This window comes from Anarhichas minor, unplaced genomic scaffold (genome assembly GCF_050575085.1).
Source record: "Anarhichas minor isolate MPS153535 unplaced genomic scaffold, ASM5057508v1 ptg000045l, whole genome shotgun sequence".
Lineage (NCBI taxonomy): Eukaryota > Metazoa > Chordata > Actinopteri > Perciformes > Anarhichadidae > Anarhichas > Anarhichas minor.
The window spans coordinates 6,580,855-6,603,333 of NW_027466491.1; the positions used below are offsets into that span (position 1 = coordinate 6,580,855).

At 43.6% G+C, this 22,479-nt stretch overlaps 1 protein-coding gene across 5 annotated transcripts in view; it reads right to left on the reverse strand.

The window, feature by feature from the left end:
* anks1b (ankyrin repeat and sterile alpha motif domain containing 1B) overlaps nucleotides 1-22,479 on the reverse strand; it is a 158,678-nt gene that overhangs the window by 63,242 nt on the left and 72,957 nt on the right. For all 5 annotated transcript variants that reach the window (XM_076111487.1, XM_076111488.1, XM_076111486.1 and 2 more), the window contains 2 exons: nucleotides 13,711-13,867; nucleotides 6,449-6,585 (listed from right to left, as the gene is read on the reverse strand). In XM_076111487.1, the coding sequence (XP_075967602.1) occupies nucleotides 6,449-6,585; nucleotides 13,711-13,867 (294 nt within the window). The remainder of the gene's footprint in view (nucleotides 1-6,448; nucleotides 6,586-13,710; nucleotides 13,868-22,479) is intronic.

Sequence of the window (22,479 nt, forward strand, 5' to 3'; positions counted from 1 at the left end):
GCAGTGGGAGGTGTATTTTGATACCTTTGGACAGAGCCAGGCTAGCTGTTTCTAGACTTTATGCTAAGCTAAGCTAATCGTGTAGTGGCCGTAGCTGCATATTTAGTGTAAAAGCATAAGAGCGGTATCGATCTTCTCATCTCTTGGCAATTAAGGGCATTTCTTTAACATATCCAAATCCGATATCAAGACTGAAGTCCAAACCACAGCAGCTTCAACAGACCAGAATGCAGCACAGGAGCAGCACTAAGATTAGACTTATGTGTGGAGAGGTGGTCCGTGGGGGATAGCACCATGGCAGCAGCGTCCCGCAGAGACCAGGGACAACAAAGGACCAATGCATCAACCAATCAAGACCACAACAGCCCAGACGCGCAACAGGGAACAAGACCATGATGTATGAGCCCAACAGGGAGTCACTCAACTGGGCCAAGGGTGGGAACGTTACACAAGCCTGCAGTCAAAAATGTGTTTTCTTTAATCCTTTTTTTTATTGTCATGTAATAACTAAATTACAAATTAAAAAGCCAATTCCTTATTCGTTTTATGACCTCTTTGTTGCTACGTGTTGACGGCATGAGATAAATAAACCCACAGTCAAACATACTGATATTAAAGCACAAAGAGAACCTGGGGGGTTTGCCGCAGGCTTAATAACCGAAAAGTAAATGAAATGAAACAGCAATCGACCCAGAATGATGGAACTGTGTGTATGTGTGTGTGAGTGTGTGTGTGAGTGTGTGTCTTCTTTGGGTAGACATCTAATGCTTAATGAGTTTAATGGCAACTTTAACTTCTTCTATTCATCCTTTAAGCTTTTTATTCCAGCTCTTATCTCTGCCTTGTCTCTGTGTATTTGGCTTCTTTCTAACAAGTAAAGGCGTCTTCTCTCTGGACTCATTAAGAGCTTGTACACACACACACACACACACACATATATTGACATATACATGAGGAAATACACACATGCTGTAGCTCTGGCTGTGGCTTAGCGTTAACAATGCAAACGGGCAGCGGGCTAATGAACATGTCATGGCCGATTGGAAGGGGATTAATGAGCACAGACACACAGATGCACACACAATCACGCACACTGAGGCAGGCCTTCCATGCCTGACTAAACCACAGCAAAAGACATTTTCCCCGCTGTAACAGCATCCCTGGGGGAAAACATGCCATTTAACACTTCACAAATGTGTGTGTGTGTGTGTGTGTGTGTGTGTGTGTGTGTGTGTGTTGGTGCTAGGGCGCTAATAAATGACACCTCCATTAGCTCAACAGCGTAATACCTCACCTAAGACGAGGTGAGATGTGCTTTGCAGCTTGTTTGCTTGCACACATAGCAAAGCGCTCATTTACTGTGTGGAACCTAGAAATTGTGTGCTAAATTATGAATAACAGGATAATCAATTATCATAAAATGATCGTGATTAAAAAGATCAGGTACGGTAGGGTTGGGAGAAGTCAGAGCAATGCTAAAAAAAACATAATGCATGCTGATGGTACCACAGAGTGGTTGTTATTTATTCCAAAATGTTGCTTTTTCCAGTAAATCTCTTAAATCACTGGCTGACTAATTAGTAATTTACCATGAGCAGGGGACTGAAAGGTAATTATCATAATGGTTTTAATTTATATTTTCAGTTGTTGGAGCAACTTCTCCTCTGATAGCAGAAGCGCAGAGTTAACGATGCCGTGCATGGAGCGATGCACATGTCTTTCGTAGCCAGTGTTTTGACTTCTTTTCCACGATTTGGTCTTTATTTTGGTGGCGTCACACATTCACAGAAAGATGTAAACACACAAAGTCAGATAGCAAAAAGCTGAGAAGGGCAGAGCAAGATGACGCATGGACAGCAGGGAGGGAACAGCACAAGAGAACATCCAAAACCCCTTCTTTTAACTGCAACTCTAAAAACTATAACTCCATTTTCTTCTGATACATTTAGGCTTTTCCCGTGTTATTCAAGCTTCTATTTGGCCGGACTGCAGCAAAGCTGTGGCCCAGAAAGCCTCGTTTAACATGTGTGTTGTTAGTGTGTGCGTAGCGAGCGTGTGGCGGATGTGCTGAGAGCAGACAGGTGTTGACGACCGGAGCGGAGAGGAAATGAGCAGGTGGTGGCAAATGTGCAGTGTACGTTTCAGTTCGCCCATGAATAAACACTCCAGCTCCCCAAGACCAATATTAGAGTCTGGGGGCATATCAAAAAGTTTCGCTCAGGTACTGACACACTTTGAGACAATTTCAGTGACATTATAATGTCCCCCTAAAGGCTCGGACGTGGTTCATTTCTTTGGGGAGGGGTCAGATTGTACAGGAGATGACTGACATGAAGTTGCTCACTTTTACAGAGACTTTATCAACGGGCCACTTGTTGAGGTTGTCACTGGTCTTTGCAGAGAACGGTGGAATGTGCGATTCTAGTCACATTGTCGAATTTACACTAAATAACAATCCACATAAGTCAGTTTCAGGTTAGAAATAAGCATTTGAAGTTGCAGAAATCAAGCATTATTTAGGATATTTAACATATGAATCATGAAGTTCAAGAGTTTCAGACTTCTTCAGACACTTTCAGGTCGGTCTGGCATTTACTGGAGGTTCTCTAGACTGCACCCTCAGCTTGTTTTGGGCTATTGTTACAAAAATAATCTACCACTCTAATTGCCTTCCCTCCCATTATCTGCTGTCACTCCACTTGGGTTCACTGTCTTTCACTTTTGTCCATTATTGTGAGCTCAATTTGAATTAGAAATAATTCAACCTTCTGTATTTTATCTGTTATAAAATATGAAAGCTGTTTTTTCCCGCCAAATCTACAGCGGCACACAATCTATAATGCAGTGCAGAGGGCAGTACAAGTTCTTCTCGGCTCACAACTAATGAGGTGAATGAACTTCATGATTTATTGAGATCATCACAATGCTACATATAAATCCCTTTAATGCAGGTGGCCAATACCAGGAAATCAGCTCAGATGTGCAACTCCCAGTGGAGAGCTTTTAGCATTAGCTTGAGTCAGTTTAATTAGCTCTGGATGACCCGCGGCTCTCCTCTGGGGCCACAGGCATCCTTGCTGGCTGGGAAAGCAAACCTCTTTGACAACCACACACACACACACACACACACACACACACACACACACACACACATGAAGGTCTCCTAGTTGTTCCAGCAGCTTTCAGATGAAACGCCGTAAGCCTGCAAACTATAACGAGAGGAATGAGCAGACCAAGGCACATGAAAGTAAATTGTTTTACTGCTTGTTTATTGATTGTGTGTGTGTGCATTGTGTGCAGTTGCACATGTGTGGTCTTTGCACAGCCTAAAGTGCAATATGGACTCTAATAAGGAGCTGGCACAAATGCTGTCGTATTCGTAGCACTGCACAGTGCACACATGTCCGTGTAATTCCGCACAGATCCGAGCAAATACCCTGGAAGATTAACTGACTGGAGCAACACTGACGGCGCGGGATCATCAAGTGACTTGTGTGTGTGTTCTGCACAAACAAAACCCCAACAGCTAAATGATTGATGAGTGCGTGTGATGAGTGATTAATGAGCTAGAAATGCTAACGTGATTACTGATCGGCCTCTGGACTCCTGATGTATTAAAGAATCTGGAGGTTTTTCTGTCAGGGAATCAAAAGAACACAGAGAACGGCACCCTTTTTACTGTTGTTCCATCTTCCAATGAGATCTGGTCCAGGAGTGTGGTCTAAATAATTGATATATATATATATATATATATATATATATATATATATAGCTAGTAGAGCCTGACGGGCTTTTTTGTTTACTATAATTATGCTGTCATCTCAAAATCAGTCTACGGTGATGTTGAAATTACACATATCACCTTTAAGTTCACAAGATCTGCGTTGGTCTTCTCTACAAGAAACATTTAAGTTGATACCCTCTTTACTGAGGCGGGTTTGCATGAGATTGACAATGCTCTGTGCCTTGCTCAAGAACACTTTCACCTCAGTAATTTGGGAAGTTGAGAGAATAAGTCACACAGTTTGGTCAAGAGGATCCTCCAGGGGGACCAACAAACCATCGCCACTCCACCATACAGCATCAGAGACCAGTTAGCCTGCCTTTTCTACACTCCCCTATGAGTATGTGTGTGTGTGTGTGTGTGTGTGTGTGTGTGTGTGTGTGTTATTGTGACCATGTGATTGTCTGAGATACCAGCTTCAACCTTTGTGCAAGCAAACACGAGTTCTGTCATGTGTGTCACACACACACACACACACACACACAAAAGCAGCAAAGTAGGACACTGAGCCAGTGGGTGTGAAACTGATAACCCCATGATGCATCAGGGTGCATCTCTGTCCTTCTTGCTTTCCCTCTTTTCTGCATCTTTTGATCCCTTTGATTATTCCGTCACTCTTTCTGTATTCACATCCCATCTGCCCGTGCGTGTGATCAAGAGCTTGTGGAGAGCTAACGTGTCCAGCTGACAGTCTGAAGAGACAAGAAGCTAGCGATGAATAAATAAAAACAACCCAAACATTAAGCCCATGGATTCCAGTCAACAGAGCCTCTGTGATCTCTTCACGCTTTTCCAAAGTGATCACATGTGTTTATTTATCAGCGACTGGCTGGTGGTCAATGCTGCAGCAGCACTATCATTCACCCACCCAGGACTCTAACTAACAGTCTTGCCCAAGGACACATCGACATGGACTAGTGGAGCCGGGGATCGAACCGCCGATCTTCCACAGACCCACAGTCGCCCCCCTTAAACGTGACGTACTAAGTAGATAGTTCAGTATGAACTGGAGACACTGAGAGCTACATTATTTTACAGTATTCACCATAACCTTTGTGATATGAGTAATTATATGAGTATAAAATAGAGAAATTAAATGAAAATAAAATCGTGTGTAGTGTACGCATTACTGCAATTCTTGGTTATTTCAATATCTTGGTCCTAAAAGAAAATGTAATAAATGTATTATTCAATTTTGTCCAAGGCCACCCATCTATTTCTAGATATGATTTAATATAGAGTTATATAACTGTTTGCAAGATGGCAGCAAACCATTTGATTAAAATCACCCTCACACTGTATCACCGTGTTTACAAACTACAGTGAAATTGAATCCATACCTTTGCTGCAAACCCCTGCATTAATATTGTAATACTGACAACAGGAGGGACTATATCACTACGCCAGGATCCGCTTTACATGCAGCAACAGTCATGTGTGTGTGTGTGTGTGTGTGTGTGTGTGTGTGTGTGTGTGTGTGTGTGTGTCTGAGTGTTCGACGTACAGTGTGCAATGATGAAATAGCCAGCGGGAATAGCCAACTTAAATGAAATGAAATTAATACTCGAGAATTAATTAGATGCTTTAAATTTGAACCCTGGTGGTCCTTGATTATGTGCGCTTCAAGCTGAGCAGCGGCCCGCTGGGCTCCGCATGTGATCCCTCCACACACATTAGTTAGTTAATTGCGGGGGGGGGGGGGATGCGAGGAACATGTTGAGGTGAGAAAGAGGACATTCAGAGTTGTCCATTTTGTCTCATTATGGTCCCAAAACACTTTTTATTTCCTTAATCAAAGTTAAACGGGGAAAACAAGTCTTCCTGTTGACGGAGGTGAAAGTACCGAATTAATCTCACTTCGCTAAGGAGGTTGATTTAATGTTGCATTTGAATTTCTGAATGTTGATTGGAAGTTATTCCTGATCAGTGAAAAAGTATTAATTTATTCTGCTGCTGTTGTACAAGTCCATCACCAAAGTCACGGAGACAAAGAGGCTTCCTGAACTTCGCTTTAACGATTAAACAATCAGTTATACGGTTAAGATGATGACCGACTACTATGCGAAGAAAAATGTATGAATGTATTAAACTTTCATCTGGTCTGGTGTGTTTTTAAAGGAGGTGATGGGCTTGGCGGTAACATAGTCCAACAACAGGTTTCTTTCAAGAAGCGTCCTGCTGCCGGCTGCAGACCTCCATGTTTCAAAGCTACAATGGTGGACGTTTGTGGGTGCAGCTGATAGAGAAGTGTAAATAATGCAGCTTTTGCCTCCCATTGATCAAGAAGTTGTCTGTTTGTGTTTCAGTAATACAGTTTCTCTCACAGTCAAGCTCTTGGTAGGGGGCCCATCAAGGTTTCTTTAGCCGGGATATTATGTTGAACATGCAGATACTCGAAACTCCAAAGTACCGTGAGAGTGATCGACAGAAGCAGACGGAGGGAGGAGTGCAGATGAAATGAAACAATCAGACAGAGATGTTTACCATTGTGTGTGTGTGTGTGTGTGTGTGTGTGTGGAGGGGTGTGTGGGTGCAGGTGTGCTACTTGTAGGTGGATACTGTGATGCTCAATAATGCATCAGGTGCTTCTGCAACAGATTCATTAGTTGCGTGTAGGTGTGTGTGTGTGTGTGTGTGTGTGTGTGTGTGTTTGTGTGTGCTCACCTGTGGGCGGATGACTCTCTCAATGTTCTTCAGGGCAGTGTCGGGGGACGGGGGGGAGCAGTCTGGAGTGGGTCCCGTCGAACAGTTGCCGTGGTTACCGTACTCCCCCTCACTCACAGTTACATGGGACAGGTGACCTTGGAGGGAGAGAGAGAGAGGTGGAGGGAGAGAGAGAGAGAGAGAGAGAGAGAGAGGGAGGTGGAGGGAGGGTGAGATTTGTGTTGTTTTTTCTCCTGACAGTATTGTGTTTTATTATGTACACTAGACACGGAGCCGTTGGGACTTCATGCTAATGGCGGGACCAGACTGCACGCCACTTATTTCCTTCAAGATGGTCAATATGTCTTATTGAGTGACAATAGTCCTGCCATGCCCTGGCAGAGAGACAGATTAGATGTTTTTTCCAGGCATCTCAAAACAACTGGAAACCTGTTTTTGAGTTCCCAAAAAAAGGCACAAACGCGGTGATAACTCTAAAGAGCGTGGGCAGCATAGTGCCAGTTCTGAAGCTCCTCTGCTTCGTCCTCCATCCTAATTATCTTTTTGAAACTTTTCCCGTTTCGCTTCAGTTATGAAGGGAGAAGATTTAGGCTTACTGTACAGCTGCACCAACTTTTATGTCACACTGGCATGAAGAGGAGCTCTTCATTGCAATCTTGGGCAAAGCGAGGAATGAAAAGAGGGTTCAGCTCAACACCTAATGTGTCGCCCACCTAAGAGCGCAATCACAGAGACGTGTTGGCATGGGAGAGAGGCGGCGAGAGCCGATTTTCTTTCTAAATTGACGAGCGTCTGCAGCAACGATGTCTGTCTCGAGTGTGCGTGTGCGGCTGAGTACAGAGCCAAGTGTCGCAGATAATTTCCCCAGCGTATGATCATTTAACAGAGGGCAGGGGGGGGGGGGAAACACAAGAAGACGAAAAGAAAGGAGAGAGAAGTGCTGAAGTAGGGACAGAGCATCTGTCTTAATCAACCGGAGGAGACAGGAAACACAGAGCAACACACCTTTCCTGAAATACTGTTGTCAAAGTTGACTCACAGACACACACACACACACACACACACACACACAACAGAGACTTTCTGTCAGCTGCCGACTGCCCATCAGACGGCAGAATATCACCCAATTATGGTGACACCCAGCCGGGACTTTTAACACACACACAGGATGACATCACTACCAGTAACAGTATATTCATACATTTATTGAAGAGGGATTGTTGCTTAAATACAGCATATGAATGATCCATCATCACATCTCAAACTCTAAACTGGAAATGAAAACAGAGTTCCTTGTTGTTTTAACTGTTAATGTAGTTGAAGGTGTGAGTTTTCACAACTCCCACAAATCTTCTTCACCTAATCAAGAAGAACAAAGCCACGCAGGGGGAAAGCTTTGAGGCGGTTTATGATGTTTTTGGATAATGACAAAAATAATGCTAGTTTTCGGGTATATTTAAGGGGAGCACCTTTACGTTTCATTTGCCGGGATCTTTAGGAATGCTGAGGACGATGTTCAGTGGATGAACTCTACAAGTGGAGCCTTTGGCCAAAAAGACGTGTTTCATGAGGTCACAGTGACATTTGAGCACCAAATTTTAATAAGTTCAACTTTGAGTCCAGGCAGACATTCTGAATCGAATTTAAAGAAACTCACTCAAGGCGTTGGTGAGATGTCGTGTTCCCGTGAATGGACCGGACGCAGAGGCATGAAACAGGATCGCAGCACCAAACTAAGGTTTCTAATGATCTCCAAATCCCCCTTAACAACATCAAACAACATCAAAGACACTCCTCCGCTCTTGCTGTGTCGTGCTATAGCTGACACAACTCTTTTAATGACTTTCCTGATCACCTGCTCATTTGTGGTTGTGGATCATTACGTCTGAAGTACGAAAGAGATGACTGGAAAATTAAAGAACTGCCGCTTTGTTGCCAATCCAGTCTTTGCCTCCGTCAGTGACTTCACAGCCTCGACTCTCTCCAAGAAACCGAGGTTGCTTTGCTCTCTGGTCCGCAGCATTAGGACAACTGGCTTTGAGGTATGCGTATGTAATCAACGCTAGGCTCGATCTCAGCTGAGCTTTGAATATTTCAATATCGTCAGACTTAGTGGAAGGACATTGAAAGATACGATGTCTGAGATATGAGATCTGACGAATTTCTTCAATAAAGGGAATGAAATACAATAAACAAATTCATGCAGAAAAAAACTGCAGCAAGAGCGGCATTCTTTTGGCAACAGAAAGGATTGTGTAATCAAAACCTTGAGAAAAGAATAGCAATACAATGCACTAGGATGAGAGAGAGAGAGAAGACCCAGGTTTGCCAAGAGGCATGCCTCGAGAAGCACATTTAAAGACACAACTCACAGTCTAGAAACAAACTTCAATTGCTAAAAATGAGCCCCACAAAACTTCATTAAATCCTCACATTCCTTTGGCAGAAGTTCCTTTCTCTGATACAATAACTTCATCTGTTTAAATTCACACAGCTCAATCATGAAGGTGGTGAAACACTCAAAGCGGCTGCTCCCGCATCAGAATTTGCCACCATCTTCCATCATGTTTATTTTGAATTTCTGGCTGCAGACACACAATCTCATACACACACACACACACACATCAGTCCTTCAGGGAACGTGGCACTGCTTCACCGCACATCTATCTGTCTTTATGTGCATGCGTGCATGCATGTGCAAACACAGACAGAGGTCCCTAGATTTGACTTAGGGTTGTGCAAGTATATACAGCTGCAGACACACACACACACACACACACACACACACACACACACACACACACACACACACACACACTATAAAGAGCCGCCTGGAGCTGAATCAGTGATTGAATGTGGGCGTAAATAGATAAAACAAAAACAGGAAAAAAAGAGAGGAGGAGAGAGGAAAGGAAGGATGCGACAAGGAGATATATATAGATAGAATTTGAGGTTTTGTCCTGTTGAGTAAATAAGCCTGTCAACACTGAGGCTTTGATGATGGATGTGAAATGTGTGTGCGTGTGTGTGTGTGAGACGGTGCTTCCTTCAGATCTGCATTGAGCTCACTCCTGGGAAACACTCTCAGCCCTCCTTGCCAAGGGGGATACGTGTTTGTGGATAAGCATGCGCATAAAGGTGCATATACGTAACACGTGCATGAGAGTGTAGATAACTGCAGGGTATCCTACCTAAACTGTTTACATCCATATATTCAGGTTCTTGTGTGTGTGTGTAGAGTGAGCACAGCCTCTGGGAAAATGTGAAACTTTGAAATGCTTTAAGAGGTTTCACAGGATTCAGATATTATTTGCGTACAGAGTACAGTATGTGTGTCCGGTTCCGGTACAAAGTATGATACAGAGACGTAGACAAACGTGTTTTTTGTGTACATTGGAGAGCAGCTGCACATGCTTGTTATTGCAGGAATGCAGCAGTGTGTACAGGAGGACTGTGTCTAAGTGAAGGCATGGCGTGAGCAAGCGTTCAAATCGGCTGTCCTCTTCCCACCAGCCTAACAAGACAGAAACTGTCAACTTCAGACGTGTTCTTCAGGCTGTCAGTTCTGCCTCTATGCCGCTCTGACAAGTAGCCTTTCATATACTGGGTGTGTGTGTGTGTGTGTGTGTGTGTGTGTGTGCCATCAAATATTCTAAAATTACAGTTTAGCTCGTAACAAATACAAAGTACAGATAAACTTTTAAAAACTATGATTCCATAGACATGATGAAGATATAATAAACAGAATGAAGCACGAATAATCCAAACAAAATGAAATAATCTTTACGCAAACAAGAATGAAAAACTATATTGTGCTTTGAGACAACAATTGTCAAATCAATGAGGAGACAAGGGAGTTGCAATATAAAACAAAAAATGACACTTTCCCAAAAATTGCCCTCCTGTGTAATGTCTTTTTTTAAAGGCTAAGGTTTCTATTATTCTATATTTCTGTTATTGTCAAAAAATCCCAAAGACCAAAACCAACAGTGAATCGAAAGCCAAAGCCTGATATCTCATATCCCTCTGTGCCGTAGGCTTTCATTGAGCTCCAGCCAAAAACACTTCAATGAACCACATCGTCGCACTGGGTGATATGTTCCTTCATCATGACCTTCATTCATTCACTGATGCTGTGAATATTCGATAGAACACCGAATCCGCAGCTGAAAATAATCCCCCCCAAAAATGCCCCATTTACTCCTGCCGAAGTGATGTTTGTTAAAAACTACAATGAGATGTTTAGAGTGTTTTTTCCTCAAGTTCCAAGCATTGTTTTCTCCCGGCTGTCAAAGAGCAAGATGCTCCATTTCCTCCTTTTCGACAAGTCAATGGGCCTCGACCCATTTAATGGTGAAGCCCTGGAGTTACCACTTGCTGCCATTAGCCACTCTGAGAATAAGTGGGATAAATAGAGTGAGATTGCAGCGACATCACTTCTTTATCCACCAGAGAGAACTGAGGGTGGAAGTTCATATGAGAGGGACGGTGACACAACAAAAGACAGACGTTTTTAATTCATAAACCTTCCAGGTCGCAGATCTGCGGTGTGCAGACCTGTGACTGGCCACACACACACGGACACGCACAGGTTTGTAGCTTCATGTTGCTCACGTCAGCAGTGTCTTGTTTACCTCTCGCAGACAAGTGTGGGTTTATCTCGAGGGGAGTCAGTCGATAGCACAAAAGCGGCACTTTTGTATAACATCCCATGTCATCTTAATGAACACAACCTCGTCAGAGATAGGACGGTGCTTCCAACAGGTTATGGAAAATCTCACAGACAAAAAGAAACAAAAGGGAAAAGACTGATAAAAAGTAAAAAGAGAGGGACAGCGAGATGTCCAAGAAGCAGGGACAGAGCAAAAAAAGCAGTTGTTTGCAGTGACAACAGGTCCCTGGTGTTTCTGTAGCGGCCGGGCGGAGTGACAGTCACCAGATGGATTTCGATAAAGCCGCCTTGATTATCTGAGGCTTCGGAGTGCCTCCGTCGCCTCCACTGTGAGACTGCAGCAGCCCACAGCTGCAACCAGCCAGCAGCACAGGACATGTGGATATCAAGCAGGGCTTACACTGCAAAACACATATCGTTTAGACAGCCCACTTATGAGACTAATTATGCTGAGGTGAGTTTAACACGCAGCTCATTTGTTCCCGAAAAAACTTCTCGAGATAGTTTGGGAGGATTATGATGATCGTGCTCATCATAATCAGCTGATCCTCTGATGGAAACTTTTGTGGCTGGGGACAGAGGACTCGTTTAGCCTCAGATTAGAAAAAGTCTCATTTTGTTTAACTTTCTTATTTGTACATCATTTGGTCGTCATCTTAAAAAAAATGTCATAATAAAGTAGTTAGGTGCTGGGGACAACAAGAGCTTTTCAAGATTTTCATTTAAGTAAATGTCTGAATGAGGCGACACAATGGTGAGAGGGAAGGGGAAATGTATATGCATTAAATTATTTTATTCTACTTCCACAATAAAACGTCTGCCAACAGGGACATTTTTAAAACTCAATCACAGAGCAGTTGATTTGTTGAGAAGGTTAATTTTTTGCAGTGTAATGCACCAAGTCTCTCTCTCTCTCTCTCTCTCTTCCCTTTTCTTTCATCTCAATCCCTCTCTCCCCACGTTCCCTCATCATCATATGCCTCCTCTCAGAGGCAGACTAAGGCAGATTGACTCACACCCATGTCCAATTAGGGCGTCATGTGACCGGACGGGAAGCCGGAATCCATGGATTTTCTCTCCTGCTGCGTCACATTCGCGTAGCTTAGCCTGAGACGACCCTCCGACTTCCTCCACTGAATGTATAATCTTCCCCCTCTCCGTCTCACACTCCTTCTCATCCTTCCTTATGGTCCGTCTCTCAGCAACAAGACAGAATTCTGCAGCCTGCGGGACGTTCTGCATTTGTAGTCATTTTTCAGCAATAACATGGAAATGTATGGTGTTCTCCCTCCCTCACCTCTTCCGTCGCCTCTGACTTTTGCTTTTTGTTTTTCTGACTTTTTTTTTTGTTGCTTTCCCACAACACATGTTTATGTCTCTCTCTCTCTCTCTCTCATTTGGTCAGGTAACAGCGTTCAGAGAGCCGAGAACAAACAACACCCACACAACACTGCATATGGACAGTTCAACTCCTTTCTCCTGCAGCCAATCACAGACCAGATGTAACAGGCAAGCACACACACGTAAACACGCACACACAAAACAAGTCTCTCGTTCCGCTACTGTCCAAGAGGGCGTGTGTGTGTGTGTGTGTGGGGGGGTCACTAGCGAGGCAGTTCCCATGGCAACATACAGGTGACTCACCAGCTGGTGATGCAGTTGCCGTGGCAACCTGCAGTGTGTAGCATCGCTATGGGAGCAACTGAGTTGAAGGGGAGGAGCACATTGTGGGTTGTTTGTTGTCGTGGGTGTCGAAGTAAACCGGACAACTGACAAGACACAGAAAGCAGAGTCGACTGGAAGGTCCGACGCTGGACGATCAACTCGCACTGGGTTTCCAAAAGTGATAATATGTCAATGTTCATGCAGACGTTTCAGGTGTCTGTCTCAACAAGCATTCAGAACCACAGATTATAGTCTGTTATTGCATTTTGTAGTCTTTTGTCCTCGTTAAACCTGGCAATGCTACTTGACCGCAGACCCTTAGGTTGGACTTTCAGGTGTGTTATGCTAGAAGCAGCATATGTAGCCTCAAGCAGAGATGAACCGCTGAACTACAGAAGTCTGGTAAAGATCACTTCTTTCAAACTAACTCAAAACTTGTAATCTTCAGATCCATCCAACGCTGAATCAAGTGACGTCACTCGAGGCAACTTATCAGTCTTCACACAGCTGGGGCTGATCCGGTCAGGACTAACATCTGATCTGTGCATGCAATATTAAAATCACCCTAACCCTCCACTAAAGAAATAAATCCCATCCAAACAGAGCTATAGCCATAATTTCAACAATGTATCCCAAACAGCATTGCTCTCACGCTCACCCACATTTTCCACACCTGTTTACTGCTATGAAGCTCGTGTTAGTGTTGAATAAACAATGGTGGTTCACGTCTTCCACTAAAGTTGTGATCATCACAACAGCGGGATGTTCATATGGATGCTGGCTTGTGAACATACTGGAAGGCACCATATGCTCCACTGTCGAATCTGTGTCAGCAAACTTTTTAAATGACCGTAAACAACGAGTGCACAAAGATATAAATATGGTAAATGGAAAAGAGAGAGTGTAGGTTTCTGTGTTGTCCTACCATTGCGTGGACAGGCATTGAGCCGGTAATTGATATCTAGGGAACAGGGTTTCCGCGTGACGGCTGTGGTCACAGACTCGTAAGGATTGTCCTCGTCCTCTGGCAGGAACACATCCAGAGACGGAGAGGCGACGATCTCTGCTGAACGCTTTGAATCCTGGGAGAAGGGCAGAGAGGAAAAACAGAGGAAGAGAAATGTGAGGGCAATTCGTTGTGAGTGTGCACAGTTCGATGGCAAAAGGAGTTCCAAACCACGAGTGTATACTGTATTTAGAAAATCGGTTTGTGACTACGTTTTTCAAGCCTCGAGTTTGGCCATCTTGGGTTTTTGGAACCAGAAGCGACATGAGAGGGTGGAGCCAAGAACATACCTAACACTGAATAAGACATTTTTAAGCCACCAAAATGTTGCAATTAACTTTCATGAACTGAAAACACTCTGTGAAAGAGTTAAAAATGCCACGCTTACTCTGCTTTATGGTCTATTTTGCTCTAAATGGATCATAATTTACTAAATGAAATCATGCTGTATCAAAGAAGACTTGAAACTAGCGATTGACACCATGTTTACTGAGCTAAACACAAACACACCACTAATTCAATTATGAATTATGCACTACAGCCATACTGGCCTATTATCCCGTCCAACAGAAGGTGGTACAGACCATGTATTGTGTTGATAGTGTTTAGAAAGCAAAGTGAAGAGCCCTCTCAGTGAGTACAGATGCAGACTGTTAGACCAGAGAGAGTCATTTCCATTGTATGAGCTGTGTGTGATTGACAGAAACATACAGCAATACAAAACAGATGAATAGAGCAGAAAAGAGGTGTTTGATGTGGGCTTTTTGAAATGAGTGGTAAACAGTGTCAGTCCACGGCCAAAGGTGCGCATTTGTTTTGTTCACCTTTGCCTGAGAATCCCCTGAAGAAACAAAAAGAAAACAACCAAACACATCAGCTCAGTAATCTCTCAGTTCAGCTCGAGGCCATTATTCAAGTGCAACCACGTTCACGCAGTTGGATTATCATGAAAGATTTAGGCCGATGTTCAAAGCAAAGCACTGAAAGTGAAGAGATGGAAAGTAAAGAGTCTGAATCTTTCTTTCTTCTTTTCAATCCCGGAGAGTTTTAGAGCAGAACATCTGGACTGTCCCTTCAGGACTTTGGGGTTTTGTTCTCCGTGATAACTGCGATCAATGAGGTTTCTCAAAAGAAAAATAACAGCAGTCTCAAGTTCTCAACATTCATCTGCTGTGAAATTGATTGACTGGCAAAGATCAGGGTAAGTCACAGGCTATCTATCTCGTGTGGATTTGTGAGGGAAAATCAGTCCGTCATTTGTAGACTTAAGGGTTTAATGTGGTGAATGTGCAAGAACATGTCTACGCTGCAAAAAGGTTGTATTATCTAGAAACCTATAATGGCTTATCTACAGTCTATTAGCTCTCTAACTGATGAAAGGTGACTGTTGTTGGAGTGCAATAGCTTCAGGGTCTCATCACATGGTGGAAATAAATCAAAATGAAAACACCAAAACAACTGCTGAGGAACAGAGCCCAACATTCTCTCAAACACAACAGCAGAAAGTCTTCATAAACCCATCAAAACACAGTTATTTTGTCTCAAACTGTAAAACGTAGACGAATCATTCCACTTTTTGCGAAACATTCAAGCATTGTCTCAAAGCAGCCGGACAGAAAAAGACCTGCAAGCAGGTGTGCTTTGGGTCCGAGCACCCGACCAATCTCAGAACCAAAGACATAACGAAGGCGTCCAGATAAGGTGTAATAATAACACTTATTTTACATGCAAACCATTTCTCCTATTTCTATTGAATTGTAGCTAAAGTATGCTTCTCTGCGGCACACTTAAAACCCAAATAAGCCTCCATCTACTCTCACTGCACTACAGTACCTTTTGAGCCAACAGTAATGTCATGCGGTTGACTGACAGCTGGAAGGTCTTGTTCCTATGCTTCGCTGAATTTCAGTTGAGTGCTGTGTCTCAAAAATAGAACACATGGTAATCACATTCTCTGTGCATCTATTCGTCGGCAAAATCATCTGCACCCATCCACCGATAACCTCAGCGTGATCCTCAACAGCCACCGACAGATCCTTCAGATTTGATCTGCAGCTTCACCAACAACTGCAGGTCCAAGCTCCTCTGATCCCGACTGCTGCAACTCCGTCTTGTTGTCCATCCTTTGCTAACGTCATCCCACTGTTTCCCCTGACATTTCACATCTCGCTCTCTTAACAGTCTTGTAAATAATAAAAAACATATAATCTGTAAATGATTTATTATGAATAATATATATTTTTAAAGAGGCCTCCATTCAGCACTCATTAAAAAAGTGCTTTAAATTCCAACACACACACACACACACACACACACACACACACACACACACACAAGCACTTGTTGTCGCTCTTAAAGTGTTATTAGAGTTTTAATAGGAAGGATGCTCTTGCTTTAATTTTCTTAATTAATGCTGTTTGTGAGGCTTATTGTAAGTCTCCCTCTATACGAGTATCTGCCAAATGCCTAAATTGTAATTTGCATCCTAAATGAATTACTTCAATGATTTTTTTTTTACCAAAAGGGACTTGCAGCATTTTGAAAAGAGCTCTTCATTTCGAGGTGGTTAATTAAGAGCAGCATGTAAGGAAACATTTCTCCGGGACCTTCATATAACTGTGTTGTCTTTGGGTGTTGAAGGAGGATTTCGGATTGCATTTTGCTGCAGCATTGGTGAAAAAGGTTTAGCCTCAAAGGGCTCCGAGAGAGAGAGAGAGAGAGAGAGAGAGAGAGAGAGAGAGAGAGAGAGAGAGAGAGAGAGAGCTGGGAACCAAAAGGTCCCTTATCTCCGAGGCAGACGTGTACTCAGAAAGAATGAAAAACAAGAGTGAGTGATGTGAAGCAGGGGAAAAGGTTACAGGGGCGAGCGTCATTTCAGCCAAAGAGACAAAACATTTCTTTCCAGCGATGCAGCCGCTGGATGTCTGCCTTCTCCCCATACCGCCACACTCTATCACCATTTCTGAAGTGTCACTTGGCAGCCTGCCCCTGGTTGTACCCTCTCTAATGGGATCAGCGGTAAACTTTGTAGGTGTGCCTACAACCTTGCGCCGCATACGTCTCTCGATTCCTCCGACTCTTTCTTTTCCCCACCTTCACCCTTTCCCCAGCCTCTTTTACTCATTCAACAGCCATTATTCTTCCTGTCATCATCCGCTACTACATTACCCAGACTGCACCGGGTCATCAATCACACGCTGAGCACACTCAAAGTCTGGCTGACAGAGCAATCAGTCCCTATAGATGATTTCTCTCACTAACAGTCTGCAATCAATCTGAGACTTATTTCACTTTATTAAAAGGCCTACAAACTATACACACACCCCCCCCCCCCCCCTCTACTATCTCCATCAGCACTCAATTAGACTGCCATTACCAGCTAATGGAGACCCAGTCACCAGTCAGTCCTTTATGCCCGCACTCTGCAGGTGACCAGGCCTCAGCAGATACTGATACGAAGCGACAACCTGGTTTGCTGCGGATTTCCCTCACAAAGCAGCAGCAAAGGCTGAGAGCACTCCGATGGAGCCGCAAAGAGCTGCTGCCAGTTCACCGCTCAGAGAAAAAAACCCTCATCTGACAGCTCACATCAAAGGTGCAATTAATCATCGTCACATTCATTATGAGCGTTTAGCCAAATTGTGAATTTAAAAAAAAGCAAGAGGTGGCCTCGACGAACCGCTGAACTGCGTCTCATGCAGTGTGTTTACATGCACTTATGTGGCCTTGTTACGCTTGGCTTTCTGCAGCACCCTGGCTTCTTAACAGCTATGTAAACCAGAGACCAGGTTTTTTTTTAATTGGGGTAGCTGAGCAGAAAAACCAGGTATACTAATCAGCCTCCTAGATATACGCATGTGCATGACGCAAGATGTCACACAGGGAACAAGTACTTCAGCTAAGGTTAGGAAAAAAGTGGTTTGACTTCAATATTTATGTCCTGTCTCCCACGTCTACTATTTTGATGCTTAGCCCAGACCACAAACATTCCCTAACCTAAAAAGAAAAGCTGTCTAAGGGATTAAACATATTCATCACAAACAAATCCTGCTCTACTTGCTGCTAGCAGATATTGTCGGAAAAATGAATTAAATAATAGTAAAAATAGTAAGAAATAGTCAATGAAACATTCGGTATCATCACTCTGCTACTTGGCAGATACAAGAATCCTTTCCTCACAGTATTGATACAAAACTTTGCATTAGTTGTACATAATCAGAATTACTGGGAAACAGGGATGCTATGACAGCAACACTTGTACGCAGCAACACCCTCGTATTCAAAACAATTCTAAATCTGACTCAGACTGAAACCATTTGTTCTTCAGAGCAAATCAAGATAAAAATGTCACAGTTACTGGAAGTGAGATTCAAATCCGAAAAGAGACAAAGGGAAGCCATTGTCTTTGGGAACAGGAAGTGACAGGATTACTGGGAAATGTCCAGTCACTCCTTGTATGAAAACACAACACCAGCTCTTATATTTCTGATGAAACAGAGCTGTGAGATTGAGGCTATCAAACAGTCTCATTTGTTTACAGGAATTACCGAGATGTCACCATGAATTAACAATGAAATACGGAAGTTCTGAAATGCCACAGGTGGAGTAGCATCATTAATGGATGCACTGAAGACAAAACATGAGACGACATTCCTCTGTAGGGAGACATGAAGCGAAAAAGCAGAGAGCGAGAAGAGATAGGAGGCAGGAAATGATTGAGAAATGATCTTTAAAAGGAAGGAGATGTGAGGAATCGCCCACCACGTGCTCCGTCTATTCTTCCCCACCTCTTATCTCTCTCTCCATCTTACACTTCTACATCATCTCTCATAATTCCTGTTACTCTACATCTCCGACATAATGAGAAGGAGCGAGGCCAAAGCTGATGGGGGTAACAAAACCCAACGGCCAGCGTGAAGGCAGAGAGGGAAGTAAACACAGGTAGATCAAAAGGACGCCAGGATTCAACTCAACACTTACTTTGGAGTTTGTGTCAGCGAATCGAGCACATTGCGGGAAGAGGAAAATGGGTGAGGAAGTGGGAGTGCAGTGAGTTTGGAGCGAGGATTTCCTCACACACACACACACAAATGTAGGAAAGACAGAGAAATGGGAGTCAAGTGCAGGCAGCATGTTTGAGTTCTCACACAGCACAGCAAGAAAGAAACGGCGAAAAAATCCACTTCAGCTGCATTAAAGTGAGCAACGAGCTTAAAGTTTGAGCTATTCCCTCGCCGGCGGGAAAACTACTTTGCACTCGATCTGGAAGAGGACACTCACTGGAAGGAAATCCCTGACGCTCGAGTCCACAGTGAAGCCTGTGAGTTGAAATTAATCCGGCAGTGTGACAACAGGTTTAGCTACCTGCTATTTTGAAGAGTCTCACCTCCTTCCTTCCCCGCTCAGTCCTCGAGGGCTCGGGCGGATTTAAAAAGTGGGAGAAAGGGCTTCAACGCCGTTCGATGTGAGCGGTCCCTCCAACAAACAAACACACACACACACACACACACACACTCGGTCTTCATTCATTTCCCTCCCTCCACCCTCCCCTCCCTGCCTCTCTATCTTCCAGGGCAGAGATAGGACACAGAGAGACTTGTGTCTGAGCTGAACAGGAAGAGAGCAGACAAACAGAGGCCTCCTCTGGCCACTAATTAGCAGGTCGTGTGCAGCTCCCGTCCGACTGCGGAGGCCAGATTAAACGTTTGAGTGTGTGTGTGTGTGTGTGTGTGTGTGTGACGGCGCCTGCATGTGACCAAAAGATTGCATGTGACGGTGTGTGATTATATCTGTGTAATAACGCAGTCTGGTTTCTGTCTCCTTGCAGCAGATACAGTTGACGTGTGTGATCACGTGAGAGCTTATGTGCGTATTTTAGTGTGTGTATGCATGATTGACTTCTATACAGTGTGTGTGTGTGTGTGTATAAATAGGATATGTGAGGTTGCTTTGGTCACGTCCGAGGAACTTCCATCGCACAGTCTTAATCCTGTGACTCTCTCTGTCTCGGTTCAACCCCGTACTGTCACAACCCAACCCATTGCCTCACACACTGTACACTGAGTTCATAGGCCATCAGATATGAATAGAGGCTATAATTTGCTGGCATTTCCTCACGGAGGCTATTTGATTAGAGAGAAAAAGGGAGGGGTGGACGGACACCAGAGAGGACAATGGACCCTCTGAGGCCCTCGGGAGACGGCAGTACTGGAGAGACACACTGGACGGAAAACAGAGATGGAAATACTAATACTAAGCTAATACTTGAGGCTGTATTTAGGCACAGCGGTGCTTTTGAGGTAACTGCTAACTAGTTTGCAATAGTAATGCTAACATGCTGATGTTTTAGAAGATGGTTACCATCTTAGTTTAGCGTGTTGGCATGACAGTTAGAACCAAACACTGACTCTGATGGGAATATGATCACTTTTGCAGCGTTTTCTTGACAATCAGCAGGTTACTGATACCTCAGCTACACCTGGATTCCAGATGTGGTTGTGAGCATAGATTTGTGACTCTGAGAACCTCACTGTGATGACAAGACTTCAGGAAGTTGTGCGCAGTCACTGAAAAAAAAATAAAAAATGTATACACGATATACATATTGTTATGTTTTTCTTTAAACAATATGCATCTTTTTCAACTTCAGAGGTGTTGGTAGGTGTATTTTGTCACTTTGAACAGGGCCAAGCAAGCTGTAAGAAAAGCCAATAAGCATATTTCCAGGAAGGTTGAGCAGAAGTGAGAAATGCAGTGATAAAAAGGTTAGTGGCAAGAAAAACTACGAGGAATACGCTGGCAGAAAAGACGAGATAGGAGAGCGGTATAGAGAGCAGTTGTTGGTCTCCATGAGAAGCGAGAGAGATGGAAGCAAAGAGTGAAATAGAAAGAGAGAGGTGCAGGTTCAGGTGCAGAGCAGCGAGCATGGGATTGCAGAATTGGATTGCCCTCCGTGGCTGGCTAATCCCACAGAAATCAGCTGGCTGAGCCACCAAAAGGACACCCACAGTCACTCCTCAGAAAATAACAGCCTTCACATTCCCCATGATGGGCGCCGTATGGAGCAAAGCTCCGACTGTGGGTTCCTCCGGCTCCACGCTTTAATCCCACAGACACGGCCACCGGCCGGAGCAAGAGGCCTCCGACAGAGAGCCACCGCCGCGTGACCCGAAACCGTTAACGCGTTTCACCGCTATCCCGACAACTCGGGAGAAAGTTTCAGGTGTTGGTGCTGCACAGATACACTGGATGTGTGCATCCGTTTGATGTTCTACATCCAGCAATAAAGGCGTATTGATTAAATACTATACTTGGACGAATGGGCTGAGATAAACAATGGCAGGAATATTTATTCTCTCCGTTAAAACATTTCTTATTCTCAATATTTTGTTTTAGCACACACACATTTCTGTAATGTATGCACAGGCACTGGTGGTAGCAGTCTTTAACTGCTGTCTGGAGAATTGCAGTTAAAAAGTAGCACATCAGCAGTCAGCAAACGTATCCAACACGTAAGCAGAGTATTAGGAGCTCCTTTCCGTCAGGCGTTGGATTGAAGCTCACACTATCACACAGCCGACGGGATAAGGACTCAATGCTACTGGACAACGTGAAGCCAAGAGAAGTGCTTCTGCTTTTACTGATCTTTGTTATTCATCCATCATTTCTGCAAAGCAAAAAGCACATTGTGAGGATTTTTAACTCGTCTTTCCATCAATATACTCCACGACTATGCAGTAAAAGTTACTCACCCCAAAAAAAAACAAAAAACACGAATCGACTTTCACTTGGATCCATTTCAAGCACTAAAACACTCATCTGCTTCTTCCTGTATGCTGCAGAATGCAGATCAGCCAGAATATCCAAAATGATTTTAAAAACACTGGAGCTACAGAATGTTTTTTTGCACCCCAGATGTTTGTTAAATAGATTTATTTTAAATTAAATTTGACTTATTTCCATTTAACAGAATGTATCCAATAAAACAAAGATAACACAACAGCTCGGAGTGCTGAAAGTGACTTCCTATTTATTACTTTTATGGGTACTCTGCTGTTTTATATCTCAATGGTGATAAAGGGAATTGTTTTAGAGGATGCTTACTGCTCCCTTCAGATTCACAGCATCCTTGAGCACACACACACACACACACACACACACACACACACACACACACACACACACACAGCATGACAGCTGTTCTGCCCTCGTTTTTGAAGGGCTTTGTTTTGGAGGTTGTGAATCACTAAAAATCGACAATATGTGGGTCATTCATGCAAAAAAACTCACAGACTCTATCTCTCCTTATAGAATCATCCAGTAGCACTGATCTTCGCTTCTAACTCTCTCAGCAAGAAAGCAAATAAACGCACGTCCCAAAATACTGAACTACAGCTTTTAACAGCGACCGACCCTTTTCCTGGGACACATAAATCTCTACTGATTACAGATTGAATTAAACTTTATTGATCCCTGTAGGGTAACGCTACATCACACTGCTGCTGCCTTAGTGTCTCTGAACAAACCTGTTAGTTGAGAATAAATCACTCAGAATGAAATAAAAAAACTATTGCAGTGAGATTTTGTTTCCATAACTGTCTTTCCATAACTGTGTTCCCAGGAGGAGAAAAAACAACTGTGTGCTAACAGCATTAGCTCTGCATATTTATTCATCATCTGAGGCCACAA